Source organism: Mustela putorius, unplaced genomic scaffold, assembly GCF_011764305.1.
Source record: "Mustela putorius furo isolate JIRA1106 unplaced genomic scaffold, ASM1176430v1.1 tig00004041_pilon_pilon_pilon, whole genome shotgun sequence".
Lineage (NCBI taxonomy): Eukaryota > Metazoa > Chordata > Mammalia > Carnivora > Mustelidae > Mustela > Mustela putorius.
In genome coordinates, this window is record NW_025422176.1 from 2,347,209 (window position 1) to 2,367,071 (window position 19,863).

Here is a 19,863-nt window from a genome sequence, read left to right on the forward strand (position 1 = left end):
AGTTTTATTCTTACCTTGTGACTTGAACTTTGAAAAACTGTTAAGGAGCATGCATATTTGAATGTTTGAATATTTGAAATGCTTTAAAATGTGTATGAATATCTCCTTGAAACAGCAGGGGAGTGAAATGCTGAAAAATTTATGGTGAGGTATAGGAATAGATGGATACATTTTAAGATGTCCTGTGGCCTTATATAATGTAAAGGAAGAGAAGGAGTTAATATTCTCTCTTCAGAATGCCTTTGGGAACTTGATTAAGAAAAGTAATTTTTGGGGCGCCTGGGTGGCTCAGAGGGTTAAAGCCTCTGCCTTCGGCTCAGGTCATGATCCCAGTGTCCTGGGATCGAGCCCCGCATCGGGCTCTCTCCTTGTTGGGGAGCCTGCTTCCTCCTCTCTCTCTCTCTCTCTGCCTGCCTCTCTACCTACTTGTGATCTCTCTGTCGAATAAATAAAATCTTAAAAAAAAAAAAAAAGAAAAGTAATTTTTCAGGGCACCTGGGTGGCTCAGTCGTTAAGCATCTGCCTTCGGCTCAGGTCATGATCCTAGGGTCCTGGGATCGAGCCCCAAATAGGGCTCCCTGCTCAGTGGGAAGCCTGCTAACTCTCCCACTCTCCCTGCTTGTGTTTTCACTCTTGCTGTATCTCTGTGAAATAAGTAAATAAAATCTTTAAAAATAAATAAATAAAAAGTAAAGTAATTTTTCAAAAACTGCTTTTCAGCTCTGACACTGATTTGTTTTGGAAACATTCTCATTATACATTCCTTGCAAAAGAATAAGCACTGTTAATTTTTTTTTAAATTTTTTATTTTTTGTAAACATATATTTTTATCCCCAGGGGTACAGGTCTGTGAATCACCAGGTTTACACACTTCACAGCACTCACCAAAGCACATATGCTCCCCAATGTCCATAATCCCACCCCCTTCTCCCAAAACCCCTCCCCCCAGCAACCCTCAGTTTGTTTTGTGAAGCACTGTTAATTTTTGACAGCTAATGCCTCTCTCTCTCTCTCTCACCACCATTTCACTCCCTTCCCCTTCCCCCCATTTCTTCTTTCTCATGCTAGTGCTTTCTTCAGGCGATTTTATTTATTTATTTATTTATTTGAGATTTTATTTATTTATTCAACAGACAGAGATCACAGGTAGGCAGAGAGGCAGGTAGAGAGAGAGAGACGGGAGGAAGCAGGCTCCCTGCTGAGCAGAGAGCCCGATGAGGGGCTTGATCCCAGAACCCTGGGGTCATGACTTGAGCTGAAGGCAGAGGCTTTAACCCACTGAGCCACCCAGACGCCCCTCTTCAGGTGATTTTATAAGCAGGTTATATCCCACAGAATAACAGACCCCGGAGCTCTGAGGACAGGTGGAAGGAGGCTGAGCTGGAAACAGGAATAGAGAATAGTGGATAAAGATTTTATTTATTTCCTGGTAATCCCATGGGGTAGCATAGCTTATTGCTGCTATTCTCTTTCTGGACTAATTAAAAATTCTTAATGAAAATTGAGTCAGCATTTAAAACACATTTTTGTTCCTTGCCACATTTGGAAGCCATTATTCTTGCTCAGTTCTTTTCTTTTTTTTTTTTAAATTCTTTCTCCGTTCTAGCCTCACAATTTTTTTTCAAAGATTTATTTTATTTATTTGAGAGAGAGAGAGAACAGCAACCAGTGGGAGAGGGCAGAGGGAGAGGGAGAGAGAATCCCAAGCAGACTCTGCGCTGAGTGTGGAGCCAGACACGGGATTCGATACCATGACCCTGAGATCGTGACCTGAGCTGAAATCAAGAGTCAGACATCCGACTGACCGCGCCACCCAGGTCCCCACAATTTTTTTTTGTCGAACATGATTTTATTGCTTAGCTCCATTGCTCCTGGGGGGTGATCAAAATATTCAAAAGCTGTTAGGTCAGGGCATGTGAAATCCTATTGGAGACATCCTGATGACTAACTTTGAGCACCTACTGTGTATCAGGCGCTGCTTTATATATACTTAATCTAATCAAGGGGAATATTCTAAATATTTAATCACTAATAATGAATGGTTACCAGTGGTTCAGAACACATACTGGAGCAGGGTCCTAGAAGTTTCATATGCTAAGAGTAATCTTTTAGCTCTTGAATTTTGGGAAATGTGTGGGACTTAGAAGGACCAGGGTGGCAGACTGGGAACTCTGAGGCTTCGTGAAATGTAGGATATTTAAAAACTAATATGGGAGTAGGCCTTCATCAGTGTGTACTAGAACAATATAAGTCTGCATCTAATCCCTTCAGCATCCTTATGAAAGGAGATAGTATCCTCACATTTAGAAGTGAAATTGAGGCTAAGAAAAATCATTTGCCTTTTGGTTATGCAGCTGGTGAGTGGCTGAGCCAGGATTTGATGACTAACTCTAGTGGGCTCTACTGCTACTTTCTTCTTGAAAACAGCGCTGTATTTACATGCAAAACAAAGTCGGAAGGCTGCGCTAGTGCTTTAATAATACTCAGTGAGTGAACTAAAACAATGCATGTTTTAAAAAGATGCCCAGAAAGATCTTTTAACAGGTTTTATGGTACTTCCCCAAGCACAGAGAAATAAAAAGTTGTATCACCAGCATAATTTTGTGAATCAGGGAGCATCTGACAACTGCAATGTGTAAAGTGGTTGGCTTTTCAGGAATCATTAGAGAAAGCTCTGAAACTGTTTGCTTCATCTTTGTTGATGAAAAAGAATAATAGGAATTTTGAGGACCAAGCAAGAAGGTGATTTTCTAAAAGCTTCCTCCTGGCATCAGACCTGTACGCAGTTACAACCCATCCCTTTTTGGAGCAAAACTAATGAAGTTTGAAATACCTTGCTCCACCTCTTTCAGGGAGATGTAAAGCGACCGACCAAACCCACATCGCCTCCGTTTCGTGCCATCTTCAGAAGGAGGGAAGAAGTACCTTCTGAGGAGCACGGGCAAATATGTGAGGCCCTCCCTTCAGCAAGCTTGCTGACGGAGAAAGCTGGGAAAGGCAGAGGACACAGTTCAGCTGTGGGGATGGGACTGAAATGACTGTTAGAGTCAAAGGAAGAAAGCATTTAGTTTGTTCCCTTCGTATTAGTAAGGAAGCAGTCTTCCGCTTTCTTTTCATCGTCACTGCCAGTATCCGCTGTGTTGTGCAGGCTCATGGGGTCATCTTGGGAAACAGAGATAAATAAAAAGTAATTGTCAGGCAATCCTTTCTTCCAAAGTTGGGATCCATAAAGTGTCCTTGTTTTTCGTTTGTTTGTTTAACATTCATGAAATATTTATTGTTTGCCGACCCATGCACAGCAGTGCATGAACGAAACCAACTCCCAAGTCCATGTCCCAACTATGCTTCATCTTTTCGTTTTACTTTAGGAGCAGTAAATATATTTACCTGTGGTCTCAGCTTTTTACTTCATAAAGTCTTAAGTCTCTCAGTCACAATCCTGTAATAATGAAATTCAGGAATGTTGGTAGCTTGACAAAGAATTCCTGTGCTGCATAAATTTTCAGAGGAGAAACTGAGGCCTAAACAGATGTGACTGGAAGTGTGTTGCCTGACACTGTTCACATAATGGCTCATGTAGGAACCGGCCTTTTTCGGGGCTGTTAGGGAAAGAGAAGGGGCTACTGTGGCTGAGGCTGAGCATCAGCTTCTGAGGCTGTCCGCCTCATAGCCCGCCTGTGACTCTGTCACACAGGTAGGGAAGTTCTGTTAGAACTGGGCCTTCTAGGCAGTGTTTTTCTCCATAATATAGAATAGAGTCATGACTTCTGTGTTATGGGCAGGTATTAAGTAATAACTGGGCAGCCTAGGTTCTGATACCAAATGTGCCATCATAGTACGTTCACTTTATGAGAAATTGTGAGGGCAGATGTGTGCTGACCTCTTGGAAGGAGAAGCAGAGTTTCTTGCTGATGTAGAATTTACTAATGGCAAACATCTTTCTTCCTATGGAAGGTGTCTTTGAGCTTTGTAACTCTCTTTGTAGCTCAGCACTAACAGTAGGGGGAGAAATGGCCTTCTGCTTCCAAGGGAAATAGTAGAGGTTTAGGTATATCAAAGTCACTATTTTTCCTTTCCTTCTATTGAGAAAGGAAAACAATTTGTGTTGATTTATATATAAATCTAAATTTATATACTCAGTGAGGCAGTGAAGGATGCTGAGGACTCCTTTATGCTTGTAAAATCAGGGCCATTTTATTTCTAGCATATGTAGTTGTGTTTGCGTCTAAATACCAACAAATTATTGTGTTTGCTTCTTAATACCAACAGTGAAAGATTTTGTAACTTCATATGTTTTTGATGCAGCTCTGGTGGGGCAGAGACGGTGAAATAGAAAAGCAGACATCAGTGCAGTCAGCAAAGCAAACTATTGTTGGAAAGTAGATTCAGGGATGATTGACTCCATAGTTGTTGGAGACTTGTGGAAGTATCCTAGGGTTGTGTCCTAAGCCCTGAGATTCTGCCTTGGTAGCAGTTAGGTCTTCAGTTTCAAAGAAAACAAATCGGGCATCCAAAGTGGTTCAGTCAGTTAAGTGTCTGCCTTCAGCTCCAGCAATGATCCTAGGGCTGTGGCATCGAGCCCCACACTGGCTCCCTGTTCAGCAGTGAGCCTGCTTCTCCCTTTCCCTCTGCCTGCCGCTCTGCCTACTTGTGCTGTCTATCTCTCTGTCAAATAAATAAAGTCTTTAAAAAAAAAATAAAAAAAAAATCTACTGAGGAACAAACACACCTTCAAAAAAACAAAAGAAAACCAAATCAGGAGTCCTCTGGTTTAAATTTTGGAGAAGTCAGGAGAGATTAGCAAGAATAGCTTCATCAGCTATAACCAGGTAAGAGAAAACTCCAGACTAGGAAATAACCCAGTGTATATTCTGCTTTGCACTTTTATGTTCTTCAGTTCTAGTAAGAGTACTATCTGTGCTTCAGAACAGTACTGAGAGCGCTCTCTCTGCTACAGCCTCATTGAAAATGCACTGGATAAAAGCAGCTGGAAAGAAAGCATTTGGCCTGAAGCGAAAAGTATTGAATCTTCTACTGAAGATGATAATCATGGAATTCTAGCATAAACACAGCATAGTGTTAAAAGTCCAGGCTTCTGAGTCAGATAGCATTGGATTTGAATAGTGCCTTTACAGCTCTTGTTTCTGTGACCTTGGGCAAGTTCTTTAACCTCCACACCTCAGTTCGATGCTGTGGAAAGGAGATAATTCAGGCTACTTGATGTTGTGGGAATGAAATAATATAGAACATAAATCTCAGAACCGGAGACTAGTAAATGCTGAGTATAGACATCTTATTATAGAAAGTTTTAATTTGCAGCTTTCAGAGTGACGATACTATAATTAGTGACTTCCCTATTTTTGGAGAGTTTGATTTTGCTCTTATAAGTAAGGGGAAACTTAATTTATACTAGGAGGAACATTGGTTTGGGGGCCTAGTTTGGTTTTAAACTCAAGCTCTGCCATTTACTAGATGTTTGATCATGGGCAGCCTTCTTCTAAGCCTTAACCGCCTCATCTGTAAAATGGAAATAATATTTTAAATTTATAGAATCATGAGGCTAAAGTGGTATCAGAGTGCCTGGCATCTAGCTAATATTTAGTGAATTTGAATTTCCAACCTTGTGGTTGTGCAGTATCCTAGCAACCTTTCAGCCTCAACTGGACATACCAGCAGTGTCCCTAGTCACTTCAGAGTTCCTCTTCACCCAGACGGTGATTTGGTTTTTCCTCTCATTAAAGTAGAGCCCAACCCACCATGGGTGAATCACAGTGCAGCATCTGCCGTAGTGCAAGGAATAGGTCTTGCAGCATGTGAATGGGGTCTATTATCTTTATAAATTTGGCAGGCCCAAATTGGTATTTTAGTGCTTTGATCTATATTTATTGGTAAAATGGAATATCATATGTTTAATTACTTGTGCCTTTTTAATTTTATGAATTTCCCATTCTTGTTCTTAACCCATTTATTTCCTGGGCCTTTTGTTACCAGTTTACATGAGCTTTTTTTTTTCTTCTTCTTCTTTTTAAATATTTTATTCATTTATTTGACAGACAGAGAGACATCACAAGTAGGCAGAGAGGCAGGCAGAGAGAGAGAAAGAGGGGAAAGCAGGCTCCCTGCCAAGCAGAGAGCCTAGTGCTGGGCTTGATCCCAGAACCCTGGGATCATGACCTGAGCCGAAGGCAGAGTGCGGGTTAACACTGAGCCACCCAGGAGCACCTACATGAGCTTTTTGTATAATAAACTTATTAGCATTCTGTCTCATATATTTGATGCAAATATTTCCAAAATTATGGATTATATCATACGTTTGAACTTGTTCTGAAGTTGAGGTATCAGGCAGAAATACCTAAATTTTGCCCAATAGTAGACTCCGCAAAGGGGTATATATGCAGAGGATGCAAATATATATTTCAGAGCAAGAAAAGCAAAATTAAATAACCGTTGTACTCTTAGGTTAAACTCTGACCCTAAACTCTAGTGACTCTGTGGAATGTTTCCCTGAATTAGCTTTAAGGGCCTTATCCCAAAACAGTACCTCTTGTCCTTCATTTAGGGAAAATTGGGGTAGACAGTGGGAGAGGAGAGAGAATGGATCCCTTTAATTTGTTCTAAAGGACAGATATTTTTCTAGTTTGCCTTTTAGTTTGGAATAAACACACACACACACACACCCTTGCAAAAATAAGCAGTATTGTATAATTTTATTTGGTCAAACTTAACAATTTTTTACTCACTGATTACTTGACTGAGTTACGCTGGGAAAATCTACCATTTATCCAGATTTAGAAAAATTTTTGCCCATCTTTTCTAAAAGCTTTTTATTAACTGTTTGATTTATCTGAACTTTCTTTTCTTTCTTTCTTTCTTTCTTTCTTTCTAAGAGAGAGAGAGAGCACATAAGTGGGGGCAGAGAGAGAATCCACCTGACTGAGGCTTGACCTCATGACCCTGAGATCATGAACTGAGCCTAAATCAAGAGTTGGACACTTAACCAACTGAGCCACCCAGGCGCCCTGAACTTTATATTTTTTCTAATTAAAAAAATTAACTGTCCTGTATTTCCTAAATAATTTATTATCTTCAGTGAGTGAGGACATTTCCTTTATTGCATAACTTTTAAGGTCTTTTTTTTTTTTTTAAAGTCACTAATGGAAGTCCAAAGCTCTCTACATGTAGCGGCAGTATCGGTCAGAACAGTTTTCCAAATTTACTTAGATGTGACAACCACGTATGACCCTTGTTTGAAGAAATACAGATTCTGATTTAGTAAATCTATGAGGCTAAAGAGTCTTTTTTTTTTTTCTTAACAAATATCCCCATAGCAATTATAATAAAACAAATTTAAGAATCACCTCTAAAATGCTAAGTTCTGAAAGAGATGGCAGGGTAGTCTGACTTATTTTCTTTTCTTTTCTTTTTTTTTTTAAGATTTTATTTATTTATTTGACAGACAGAGATCACAAGTAGGCAGAGAAGCAGGCAGAGAGAGAGGGAAGCAGGCTCCCTGCAGAGCAGAGAGCCCGATGCGGGGCTTGATCCCAGGACCCTGAGATCATGACCTGAGCCGAAGGCAGCGGCTTAACCCACTGAGCCACTCAGGCGCCCCCTGACTTATTTTCTTATAAAGCATGTACCTCTGCTTGAAAACTGTATCTTTTATCATCATAATGTTCTTAGTCTCACATATTTGGACAAGATTTGATGGGTAGATTAACTACACATCTTGGAAATACCATGCTGTGAATATTGTGTGGATATCCTCCAGCCGTTTGAGAAGGTCTGTACTTTAGAACAGATTGCTCAGGCATTTTGCTAGAGAGTAGAAGATTGTATGGAGGTAAATCAGCTGTGTATCTCTTTGTGTTAGTAATTTGATTTGGGAATGTTTGAGTAGGAAGTTGAGTTCCCTGAGGGATTGGGTGTGTAGATGCTTCCCTAAGACCCAGGAAAAAGTATGCTTCCCATTTCTGGATGATTTGTGAAGTGAATTAAAATTAAATGAATTGAAAAAAAATGTAAAAATAATATTAAATGAATTCAGTGTAATATTTAAAGTTCAGTATTTAATTTTGAATCAGTTGTTTATGATACCTTGGTATGTGTTACTTTTCCTTACTTTAGGAATGTTTTAACCAAAATATTAAGATTTTTTTGTACCTGTTAAAAGTATAAATATGGTGTGTTATATTTCATATTAGCTTTTAAGTGTTGTTTTTCACATTATCAAATACCGATTTAGTTCAACTTGCTAAGGATTAGCAGAAGTTAATGGATTGACAAGCATTTGAGTATTTTCCAGGTTGACTAGTGGCACTTAAAACCGCAGCTGTTTGTCCACAGTGAAAATTCTAGCATTGCCTCTATGTGTATCACCTTAAAAGCCAGACTTGCCCCTTCTGTGCCCTTCAATGCCCTTCAGCATTCCAGAATGAATTAAGTCAGTATAGGACAGGGAATGTATATCATAAAGGGGAATTATATTATAAATCATCCAGGATGCTTATTAATGAGTAAGAAGAGGATTTTTATAGTAGTACAATGTTTGGCCAAGTTTTAAATAAATTTGATTTGTAGGCTCAATTTTAATTGAATACAATGGTCTTTGCATTGTTTAACCATTATTCTGGCTTCTTCTTTCCCCTCCTGTCCCTCTTAAAATATAAGGCGATGGAATTTGAGTTAATGGGCCTCAAATACAGGGGAAGTTGGCGAGCAGTACTTCCATAGCAGTGAAGTGACATTGTACCTTTCCTCCATTTTCTGCGGAAAGCTGTGGAGTTGGAAAGCAACAGAAGTTGGAAGCCCCCTTCTTTGGAATTTCTTGGTATAGAGAATTTTCTAATCTGCTTGAAGTTTTCATCAGCTTTGTGCTTTTTGAAACTGCCCTGGTGTGACTCGGCTGCTATTAATCAGGAAGGCTGGAAGAACTGATTTCACCCATACTTGTTTGCTCTAACTCTGATCATGAAGCAGATTCTTTAAAGTGAAGACTATTGAAAACTACCTTATTGTTTGAGCAGGGCAGCTAGAATGATTGATTTGAGAGTTTAGGCTTAAAGAGATTATAATTACTTACTGGAAACCTTAACTGTAGGTAGGAACGACAAATCTTTTATGTGGTGTTGGCCTAAAATGCAGTTACAGTTTAAATATACTAGTTTGTAGGATATTAGCTTTTCTTCCAGAAGTTAAGTTGTGGCTTTTAAGAGCATAAAATCATTCTCTGTGATGAAGATTTTAAAGAATGTTTATAGATGACTTTTTATTTTTTAAAATACCATTTGAGCAATGGTAAGGATTTTCTGAAGTACCAAGCAAGCATTTGGAGTTTAAACTAATTATTGACAGCTAGAAATGTTGCCTTTTATTTTCTGGAAACTCTGGCTTGTTACTAAATTGCTTTAGTACATTTTTATCTTGTTGATTACACCTACTCATGTTTGTTTGAGAAGGTAGGAAATTTTCTCTTAGTAAAAATAAATACTGGGGCGCCTGGGTGGCTTAGTTGTTAAGCATCTGCCTTTGGCTCAGGTCTTGATCCCAGGGTCCTTGGAGCTAGCCCCTCAACAGGCTCCCTGCTCAGCGGGAGCCTGCTTCTCCCTCTCCTACTCTCCCTGCTTGTGTTCCCTCTCTTGCTGTGTCTCTCTCTGTGAAATAAATAAAATCTTAAAAAAATAAATACTTAGAAAAATCCTGTACTTTTGCTTTTATGTGAGAGTAACATTTTCCAACTGAGGAGCTTTCGCCAGGTACTCAACATTTGCCTTCAAAGAGCTTAACATGATGGTTTTGTTTTTCCTGTATACATACTGAGATTACAAATACTTTAGGTAAATTTAAAGTTTGCCTAAAGCAGTCTTAAAAAGCACTTAAAAAGTGTATTCATGGATGCGTATTGTATTATTTTGAACTGGTAATTTCAACTGTTTCATTTCTTTTAAGAATTTAAACACAAATCTGTATACGGTTTTTATTTTTTTGGAGGGCAGTTTAATGTTTCATTCTCTTAAAATGAAATCATGTCTTAAAATGATATTTTTGTATACTATACTGATACTTAAGCCAATATTTCTAGGAGATTTGTAATGTAGCCAATATGAAAACTCTTACACAAAGCTAAGTTACAGACTCTGGTGGAAAGATACAAAAAAAAAGGAAAGGCTTGAGGTATTAAGTAGTGTAATTCAGGATGTTAATGGCTACTTTATATTTAAACTGTTGTTTCTATTGAACTTTTAGATAATAGAGTTTACTCATTTACTGTTTTCTGAGATAAACTTATTTAAATGGCATTTTTAAATGTTATATTAAAGATTAAAATAAGTAAGTATTAAATTTTAATAACAGTAAATTTAAAAATTTACAAATCGAGAATTTGGTATATTTAGGATTTGAGATATTAAATCTAAGCTTGATTTTTTTACCTTAACATAAGACAGTTGCTCCCCCCCTACCCCGCAATGAATAGACTATTTTTTTTTTAACAGCTTCAGGTTTACAGAATAATAGAATGTTTATACATAAGGAATATCAAATACATGAAAGTAGCAAAAGTTAATAATCTAATTGTAATATTGGTTCTTCTATTGTTTTGCAAAGTGGGAAGTCTTGATTTGGAGCATGATTTAGGAAAATGTTGGTTTAAATTCTTTGCACAAGTAATTTCTCTATTCTAAATAATTTTTTTAATTGTTTATTCCTGGGCCTATGCAAGTTTTGCCCATCAGCTTTAAATTGCGAAAGACCAGTTGGGTCACAGTCTGGCAAAAAAAGTAACATAAAAAAGTTATTAGTGCCTATGCATGTTTTGTACTGACTGAATGAAATTCCTTCAAAATACTTCTCTGGTGTTATGGACGATATGTATCATGTTATGGCTGATAAGGGTATCTTCCCAGATTAACAACCATATTGAATGAACTTGTTCTCCAGATGCTGGCTCTGGATTTTTTTTTTTTTTTTTCCTCCTGAGCAGAGATCTGTAACCACTGAGTTATTCAGCAACATACTGACCAGCTACCATCATCTTCCTTATTCTTTCTACATCTCTTGATTTTTCTCTTTCTTTTTTACTGGTTCTTAATTAGTCCACTTCTTAAATGTCAGTGTTGCACAATGTTTCACCCTATCATATGCTGATAGTTCTTCAGTTGTTCATTCAGCTAGCAGTTCCTGGCCATTTGCTGTATTTGGTGCTGGGAATGCCAGTGATAAAGAGAAGGAGAAGGGAAAAGCCAGCACTTAAAGTAAGCAGGTGCAGTGGAAGGCATGCATTAAGAAGGGTTTTATGGGAATAGAGGAGGGGAAATTGCTTGTCATAAAATGCTTTTAAGATTAGCAGAACCTAGGTTGGGGGTGGGTGATGATTAGTTGTATCCTGGGAAAGCTGGATAGAAAGATGTGCAAGAAAGACATCAAGGCATTTTAGGCACAAAGAGCATCACAAAAAAGAATGGTATCTTTTGGAGTGTTGCAGACACTTGGTGTGGGAGAGAAGGAAATGTGTGTGGACGTAACAGGATATGAATCTGGCCATGCCAAGGACTTTATTTATTTATTTGTTTTTAAAATATTTATTTGACAGAGGGTGAGAACAGAAGAGAGAGAGAGCACAAGCAGGGGGAGTTTGGAGGTAGAAGGAGAGGGAGAAGCAGGCTCCCTGCAGAGCAGGGGAAGCCTGATAATGGGGCTCTATTCTAGGACTCCAGGATCATGACCTGAGCCAAAGACGGTGGCTTACCCAACAGAGCCACCCAGGCGCCCCATGCCAAGAATTTTAGATGATTTCTGATGTTACTTTAGTGATATAGATAACTTGGGCAGAGAGATGATAGGTTTTGCGGAAGAGGTGAAAATTGGGGGAAGGGAATGTGAAGATGTAAGCCAAGGAGACCATCGGCAGGCTTTTGCAAGAGTGTATTGATGGAGGGCCGAAATCACAGGAGGGACATTGTAGATGATTAGGATGCGTTTGAATTGTATGAAGGAGATAATCTATTGGGGACAGGGAGAATTTGAGGAAGAAATCCCTGCTTGAGTAGTTAGACCATTTTCTAAAATAAATGACCCCTTCTCTCGTGCCTCCCTGGCAGTCCTAACTTATACTCGCCTTTCCTTCTCTGCTCTCTACATGGGAACCCATCCTTTTGGTCTTGACATTTTTTCTCATTCTACTCTCCTGACTTTTTTCCACCTGTATGATAAATCCTAAATTTATATTTTTAGTTTATACTTCTACTGAACTTTAGAACCGTACATTCAGTTGCATTCTATGCATGGATATCCCATATCAGTGGTTTTCAGAGTTTATCTGAAGACTCTTAAGAGGCTGCCTGAAGCTGTCATGAGATCAACAAGGTCAGGCTATTTTTGTAATGATTGGAAGACTTTGTCTTATTCACTCTTTTTCTCATGAGTACGTAGTGGTTTCTAGAAGTTCCATAATGTGGATGTTAAAACAAATTGGATGCAGAGGCAGATGTGAAAATGTACTTTTCTGTTAAGCCAGATATTAAAGAAATTGAGAAGAATGTGAAACATTGTATACTTTTCACTGGTTTTTTGTTTTGGAAAGTAGTTATTTCAGAAAATATATAGTCATTCATGTAAGAGTTATTTTTTAACCAATTAATATAATTTTAATTTCCCTGTTTAGATATCTAATATGGTAAATATAATTGTAGCCCACATAAACAGAAGCTTTTTTGGTATTCTAACTTTTAAAAATGCCAAGGGGTCTTGAGACCAAAATGTTTGAGAATTGCTGTCCTGTAGTAACAACAAACCTAACACATTAAAAACTAAACTCACTACACTCATTCTGACGTGTTTCCCAAACTTAGTTTTTGTCTTCTGTTTCCTGTTTGGTAAATGGTACCACTGTCTACCCACATTCCAAACCAGTAACCTGAGGGTCATCCTTACTCCTCTTTTTTAATCTAGATGGCAGTAGTGGTCACTAACATTTATTGAGTGGTAGCCAGGTGCCAGGTCCCAGGTCCTGTTCTCAGTTCTTTACATCCATTATCTTGTTAAAACCTCACAACAACCCTACTTGGTAGAGGTATTAATACTTACCCCTGTTTTACAGATGAGGGAGCAGAGGTACCGGGTGGTTAAGTACCTGGGCCATGGTTATACATCTAGTAAGTTGCAGAGCCAAGGTTTGAATCTAGTCAGTCTTTTCAATCTGCACTTCTTTGTTCTGGAACAGTTGATGGAAGTTGATAGGATATGTTTCATGAGGATTTTATATGCACAATCCCTATAAAGTCATCTGGGCCACGTGGTTTTTGGAGAAGTAAATCTTGGAGGAGTTTTACAGTGTCTTCGTCATTATTATAGGATCTTCTCTTCTGAGCTGATTTTGGTAAATTATATTTTATAGAGCAGACGCTGGGCAACTATAGCTTGCAAATTTGGCCCATTGCCTATTTTTGTATATCAGGTTTTACTGGAACACAGCCACATCCATTCATCTATGTGTTGTCTGTGGCTGGTTTTTGTGCTACAACAGCTGAGTAGTTGCAAGAGAGACTGGATGGCCTGCAAAGCCTGAAATGTTGACTCTCTGGCCCTTTACAGGAAAGATTTGCCAAACCATGTTACAGAACATTGTTCCTTTTAACTGTTTTTTTTTTTTTTGTTTTATAAGTATAGATTATACATAGTATTTTCTTGTATTTCCAGAATCTCTACATTTGGAGTGAATGTCTTTTTTTATTTTTTTAAATTCCTGGAACGATTTATACTTTTTTTTTTCTCCCCATTCTATAGGATTACTAAAATTTTGTCAGACTTACTGGTAACAATGTTGGTGTTCTGTCTTATGCTGTGCTCTTCAACAATTTAAATAACTTTAGACTTAGATTACATGTTTCTTAAAAGTATGCTAAAAAGAACATATGGTAATATTGATCAAACTGTCTGATCCTGATGGAAGATTTAATCAGTTCCTCCATTTCTTCTGTGCTAATAATCTTTATTTTCTTGCCTTTTGTGGGGTCAGTGTTAAATCCTTCCCCCATCTTTTCAAATTATTTCTAGAGTTAAGCCTAAAGAAATAATTTAATTTAATTTAAAAAATTTTATTTATTTATTTGACAGAGACACCGTGAGAGAAGGAACACAAGCAGGGGGAGTAGGAGAGGGAGAAGCAGCCTTCCCTCTGAGCAGGGAGCCAGATGTGGGGCTCAGTCCCAGGACCCTGAGATCATGACCTGAGCTGAAGGCAAATGCTTAACAACTGAGCCACCCAGGCACCCCAGAAATATCTTAATTTTAGAAAATCATCTCATTTTTTTCCATTTTCGTTTTTTAAAAATTAAGTTAACTTGTTAATTTTTTTCTTAAAGTCATGCCTTGTAGTTACTAGTTCACTTCTAAGGTCATTGATTGCTACTTTTACTTTTACTTGGAGTTACTAGTTCACTTCTAAGGTCATTGATTGCTACTTCCTTCTTCTGCTTCCTTTAGTTCATTTTTAACTTGAGTAAGATGCTTTATATTCATTCATGTTTATTGAAAATAATTAAGGCTACAAATTTCCCCTGAGTGCTGGTTTAGCCATATTTTAAAATTTATTATGTGTAGTTTTCAGTAGCATTTTATTGATAACCCTGCAGTTCTGGTATTTCTTCTTCAGCTCTATATTTAAGGCAATTTTATTTGCTAGTTTTGTTGTTTCTTTCTTTCTTTTTTTTTTTTTTTAAAGATTTTATTTATTTATTTGTCAGAGGGAGAGCAAGAACGCAAGTACAGGCAGGCAGAGGCAGAGGGAGAAGCAGGCTCCCTGCTGAGCAAGGAGCCGGATGTGGGACGCTGGGATCCCAGGACGCTGGGATCATGACCTGAGCCGAAGGCAGCTGCTTAACCTGCTGAGCCACCCAGGCGTCCCAGTTTTGTTGTTTCTAATGTGATTGCATGTAATTCAGAAATACCATCTGTATTACTTGTACTTTTTGCAATGTGATGTTTTCTTTAGTGCCGTAGGGGTGTGTGTGTGTGTGTGTGTGTGTACTTTCTATGACTGTTCCATGGGTATTTGTCAAAAAAGGTTGTTTGTTTCTTTCAGTTTTACTGTCTCCATTTGATTTGCATGTTTTGATACTAAAGTTCGGTACATAGGAGTCTTTGCTGTTTATATCTTTTTATTTGGTTTCTTTTAACAGCATGAGATATCTCATTCTTTATGATACTTTTCTGATTGACTTTTTTAAACCTGATTTTAATGTTGCTTTTATTTAAATTTTGTTAGCATTTTTCATCCTGCATCTGTCTTTGTACTTTCTGCTCTTCAACTTCCTGTATTATTTCAGGACTGATTTTGCAAAGTATTCGTTAAGTTTTTATTTTTTTAACAAACTAAAGGTCCTTTATTAATAAGTGAATTTAAGTCATTCACATTTATTTTGATTACAGATCATTGGGGGCTTATGCTTGGCATATTCTTTTGTATTTCATATTAACTGCAGTTCTGAAATAATTCTTTTATTGCCTTTTCTCTATCTGTTGAAAGGATCGGGTTTTCTTGTTTTCTCATTTTTTCTCCCTCCTTCCAACGGTTTGGATATATACTGACATAATTAACCTAAATTTTAACTGTGTATATACAGTAGCCAAAATTACTCAGTAATTATATCTGTTATCCAGCAACCCCATCCTTACCTCCCTACTTACACACACTGTTAACTTCTCCTTTATTCTTCTAGTACATTTCACGTTAATAGCTGATATTTCATTTCAGGTTATATAGTTCAGTTTTACAATCAATAGTTACATTGTCTTAACGTTTTTACTGGTTTTGGTGAAATTTTCTGGCTCCAGAAATGAGCCCCTGTGTCAGCCTTATTGTCCCCAGGACACTTCATCCATAAGTACAGCAGCTCTCTGAATATGCGGTAGGGATGGGGCTGCTATGTCACAGACATAAATCCTGCTTTGGGGGCGCCTGGGTGGCTCAGTGGGTTAAGCCACTGCCTTTGGCTCAGGGTCCTGGGATCGAGTCCCACATCGGGCTCTCAGCTCAGCAGGGAGCCTGCTTCCCTCTCTCTCTCTCTCTCTCTGCCTGCCTCTCTGCCTCCTTGTGATCTCTGTCAAATAAATAAATAAATAAACCTTTTAAAAAAATAAATCCTGCTTTGGAATTCCTGGTCACTTTTATTTTTTTTTTTTTTTTTTAAAGAATTTATTTATTTATTTGACAGAGAGAGATCACAAGTAGGCAGAGAGGCAGGCAGAGAGAGAGAGGAGGAAGCAGGCTCCCTGCTGAGCAGAGAGCCCGATGCGGGACTCGATCCCAGGACCCTGGGATCATGACCTGAGCCGAAGGCAGCGGCTTAACCCACTGAGCCACCCAGGCACCCTCCTGGTCACTTTTAATGGAGTGTTGAGGTTCTTGTACATTGTTCATGGAGGCCATTCACAGTGTTTGCCTGTAGGTTATCTTCTAGTTCCTTGATTGTATTAAAGAACATGTTCCTGTTGCATCTCTTTTAACAGTATCTTATTTGGGTTTTAAATTATTACAATCTTTTCTTTTCCTGTTAGTGATAAAGTGACACTGGGTAGTAGTGTAAATGGTGTAAGGTCGCATTCAGTTGCCAGATACCACGTTGAGCCTGGTACTAAACATGTGAAGGCTGAGTTAGAGTTTTTGTGTTCTCTGTGATTTCATAATTACACATACTTTATCTTTTTTGTTTGTTTGTTTCGGAGGTACTTTAGAATAGTCTAGTGCCATATTTTCCTTGTGGCAAAGGAATATACATTATTGGTACTTTCTGGAAGCATTAAGTTGTCTGGGAGACGAAAGTTTCACACGTAGAGTAATTAGACCTAGAATGTACTTCGCTCAAATTCTTAACGTGAGGCTTTTCACTTGCCTTCAAGAGAAATGGAAAAGACTCCAAGCCATAGATAGAATGTTTGTGATTTTTCAGTGCGGGTCCTCCCGAATGACAGTTTGCTTGTATTACTTTAGAAAAATCAGTTACATTTGAGAAAGGTGAGATCATGTATTAAAAGATGTATTAGTGTTAATGAGGTAGGCTAAGTCCACCAGTGGCTCAGAGAAAGAAGGCAGTAGTGAGGCCAGACTGCTAAATGAAGGAGACTCTAAAGCTGCGGGGAGAGGGTAGAGGGAAGTGAAATGGGTTTGGGTGGCTACTGGAAACAATACTGATGACCTCTTTATTTCAGCATCGTGCACATTGTAGACATTGGACAAATACTGCCTTTATTTGGCCCATGGAATAACCTCTTTTTACTGGGTTTTTCCATTATGCTGGGTACTAGACCAAGATGACCTGTACCGTACAGACAAGGAGGAAGACGCCGAAATAACCCAGTTCTGGTGGCAGGCTATTCGAATTTCAGGCCTGGAGCTCTCAGTTCTTAAACAGCTTTTTCTCCCAAGTGTCCTCATTGGTCACATGGAGATGTTTCACTTTATGTTTCTGACAGTGGCATCTGTAAAGATGCATCACGCTCTCACAGAAACGTTCAGCTGTTACAGAAGGATAAGGTGGTATTGTGTCAATCATTAAAAAAATGCCTACTACTAGTGTTTAGTGCTCTATAAAGTGGTACCATATTTAACTTTAGGCTAGTCCTGCAAGGTATGGGTTTTATCCCTATCTTACAGAGGAGACCATAGGCTCAGTAAGCTATACACACCTTGCCCAAAGACACAAAGCTTAGTAAAGGCAGCACTGGGATTAATACCTGGGTCCATCTGGCACCAAAAGTTCATATACCATGCTGCCTCTCTGTAGTTTCAGAGATCGGGTGTATCTTCATCACTTTAAGGCATTTCCATCTGTTTTCTTATTGAATCTCTTCTAGAGTGTAGAAATCTACTGTTTGTAATTTTACATTGTTCGTACAGTGGACAAGTGGTATTTCTCAGATTTGCTTAAGACAGGGTATAAGTTACTTCTCCAATTTAATTAGTTCATAGTTGTCATTCTGTAATATTTGTATTTGCCTCCCCTTTCTTAGTTTGTCCTGTTTGGTCCAGACTTTACGTTTTAACAACAAAAAATGCTGTTAACTGGGCCTTTTTGTAAAGAAATGATCAGATTGTTTTTTACCCTTTCTATTTGTTCTTGTGTTCTTTCAAAGATGAAGAATAGGGACCAAACACATTAAAAATGAGGCAGATTAAGAATAGTTTCCAGGGAATTGAGGATTCTTTTAGGGTAACCAAAACTCGATTTGCCAGTTTTGCTCTTTGAGCTGTTGTGAGCTCCATAGTTGTGTAATCAATGCTTGCTCTCTGATCAGAATAATATGGGCCAGAGCTGATGAGTCGGAGCTGTCGTCGAGGTCAGAGGATGCCAGTGGCATCCGTGCCCTTCCTTGTTGGAGGGGTAGTCAGAGAAGTAAAACCGGACTCTCTCCTAAGAAAACCTGAGCCTGTGAATGAGGATATCCTCGCACGCTTGAACTTTCTGTTCCTTTAGGGTTGTTTTTTTTAGTGCCTTTTTACTTAGATGGCTTACTGTGGAGGTACACTTTACTGGCTAATCTTTTCCACCCCTTTTCTTTTGTTGGGATTAGTGCCAGAACAGATAAAGCCCAGTGTAAGCCAGCCTCAGCCTGCCAACTCTAATAACGGCACTTCCACAGCAACCAGCACTAATAATAATGCCAAGCGAGCCACAGCCAACAATCCGCAGCAGCAGCAGCAGCCACAGCCGCCACAGCCGCCACAGCAGCCGCCCCAGCAGCCCCCGCAGTCCCCGCAGCCGCCGCAGCAGCCGCCGCAGCCAGCACAGGCCTTGCCTCGGTATCCTCGAGAAGTACCGCCACGATTTCGCCACCAGGAACACAAACAGCTTCTAAAGAGGGGTCAGCATTTTCCTGTCATAGCAGCAAACCTGGGATCTGCTGTTAAAGTGTTAAGCAGCCAGTCAGAAAGCAGTGCTTTAACAAATCAACAGCCACAAAATAACGGAGAGGTGCAGAACAGCAAAAACCAGTCAGGTGAGAGAAGGCATTTCTTATGAGACTCCCACCATCTTCATTAGCAGTGCAGCAAGTTGATGCATTCATGGCTTGGTGGGGATGTATTTGTGTCCGTCAGTATCTGCATTGCAAAAGAAGAGTTCCGTGCAGGGAGTTATGAGTGGGGAATCCTGACATGTTGCCTGTAAGCTGACTGCCCATCCTACTTTTTAATATGATTATTTTAATCACCCTCCCTCCATGTTCTACCCATTTTTATAAGCAGTTTATAGCTTAAATTGATAAGACTACAGCTAAAATTGAGCGCGTGCGCGCACGCGCGCGCGCACACACACACACACACACACACCCCCGAGCCTTTGTGCTAAGCAGTTGCACATATTATTGAATCCTCAACAGTCCGGTGAGGCCCAGGTGATCTTATCCTCCCTCTTCAGTAGAGGAAACTGAGGCAGCAAGACTTTCAGTCACTTGATGATGGTGACTTAGTTTCCCTGCGCCCGAGAAAGACCACCGCATGTGGAAGTGGTATTCAGACAACTCGTGCATTCAGTGGCGGCCACAGAAGGGCCTTTCTGAGCCCTGTAATGACGGGGAGGCAGAAAATGTCAGTGATTAGTTTTCTCAAAGGCCACTTTGTTTCAATATGTTCTGATAGGCTCTGACAGCTTGTTTGTCCAGTCATTGCTCAAACTGTTTTGAAGCATTTACTACAGGCCAGATAGAGAATTGAGGAGAATTAAGGTTCCCGTGCATGAAAACGCTAACATATACTGGTTATGAACAAAGTCTCTAGAGTCCAATGGACCAGGTTTTTAAGTCCTAGCTCCACATACAGCAGTTTCTGTGACCTTGGGCACATTACGTAATTGCTCCATAGGTCTACAT

General features: G+C 39.2%; 1 protein-coding gene across 10 annotated transcripts in view; it reads left to right on the plus strand.

The window, feature by feature from the left end:
• Positions 1-19,863, plus strand: part of TNRC6A (trinucleotide repeat containing adaptor 6A) — a 103,304-nt gene that overhangs the window by 37,915 nt on the left and 45,526 nt on the right. For 7 of the 10 annotated variants that reach the window (XR_001177234.2, XM_013048885.2, XM_013048887.2 and 4 more), the window contains one exon: positions 18,568-18,993. The exons of 2 other annotated variants lie outside the window; for them this stretch is intronic. Coding sequence is in view for 7 of the 8 variants with exons in the window: in XM_013048885.2 (XP_012904339.1) it covers positions 18,568-18,993 (426 nt within the window). In the remaining variant the exon portion in view is untranslated. The remainder of the gene's footprint in view (positions 1-18,567; positions 18,994-19,863) is intronic. One more of the 10 variants, XM_013048890.2, reaches the window with a different exon arrangement.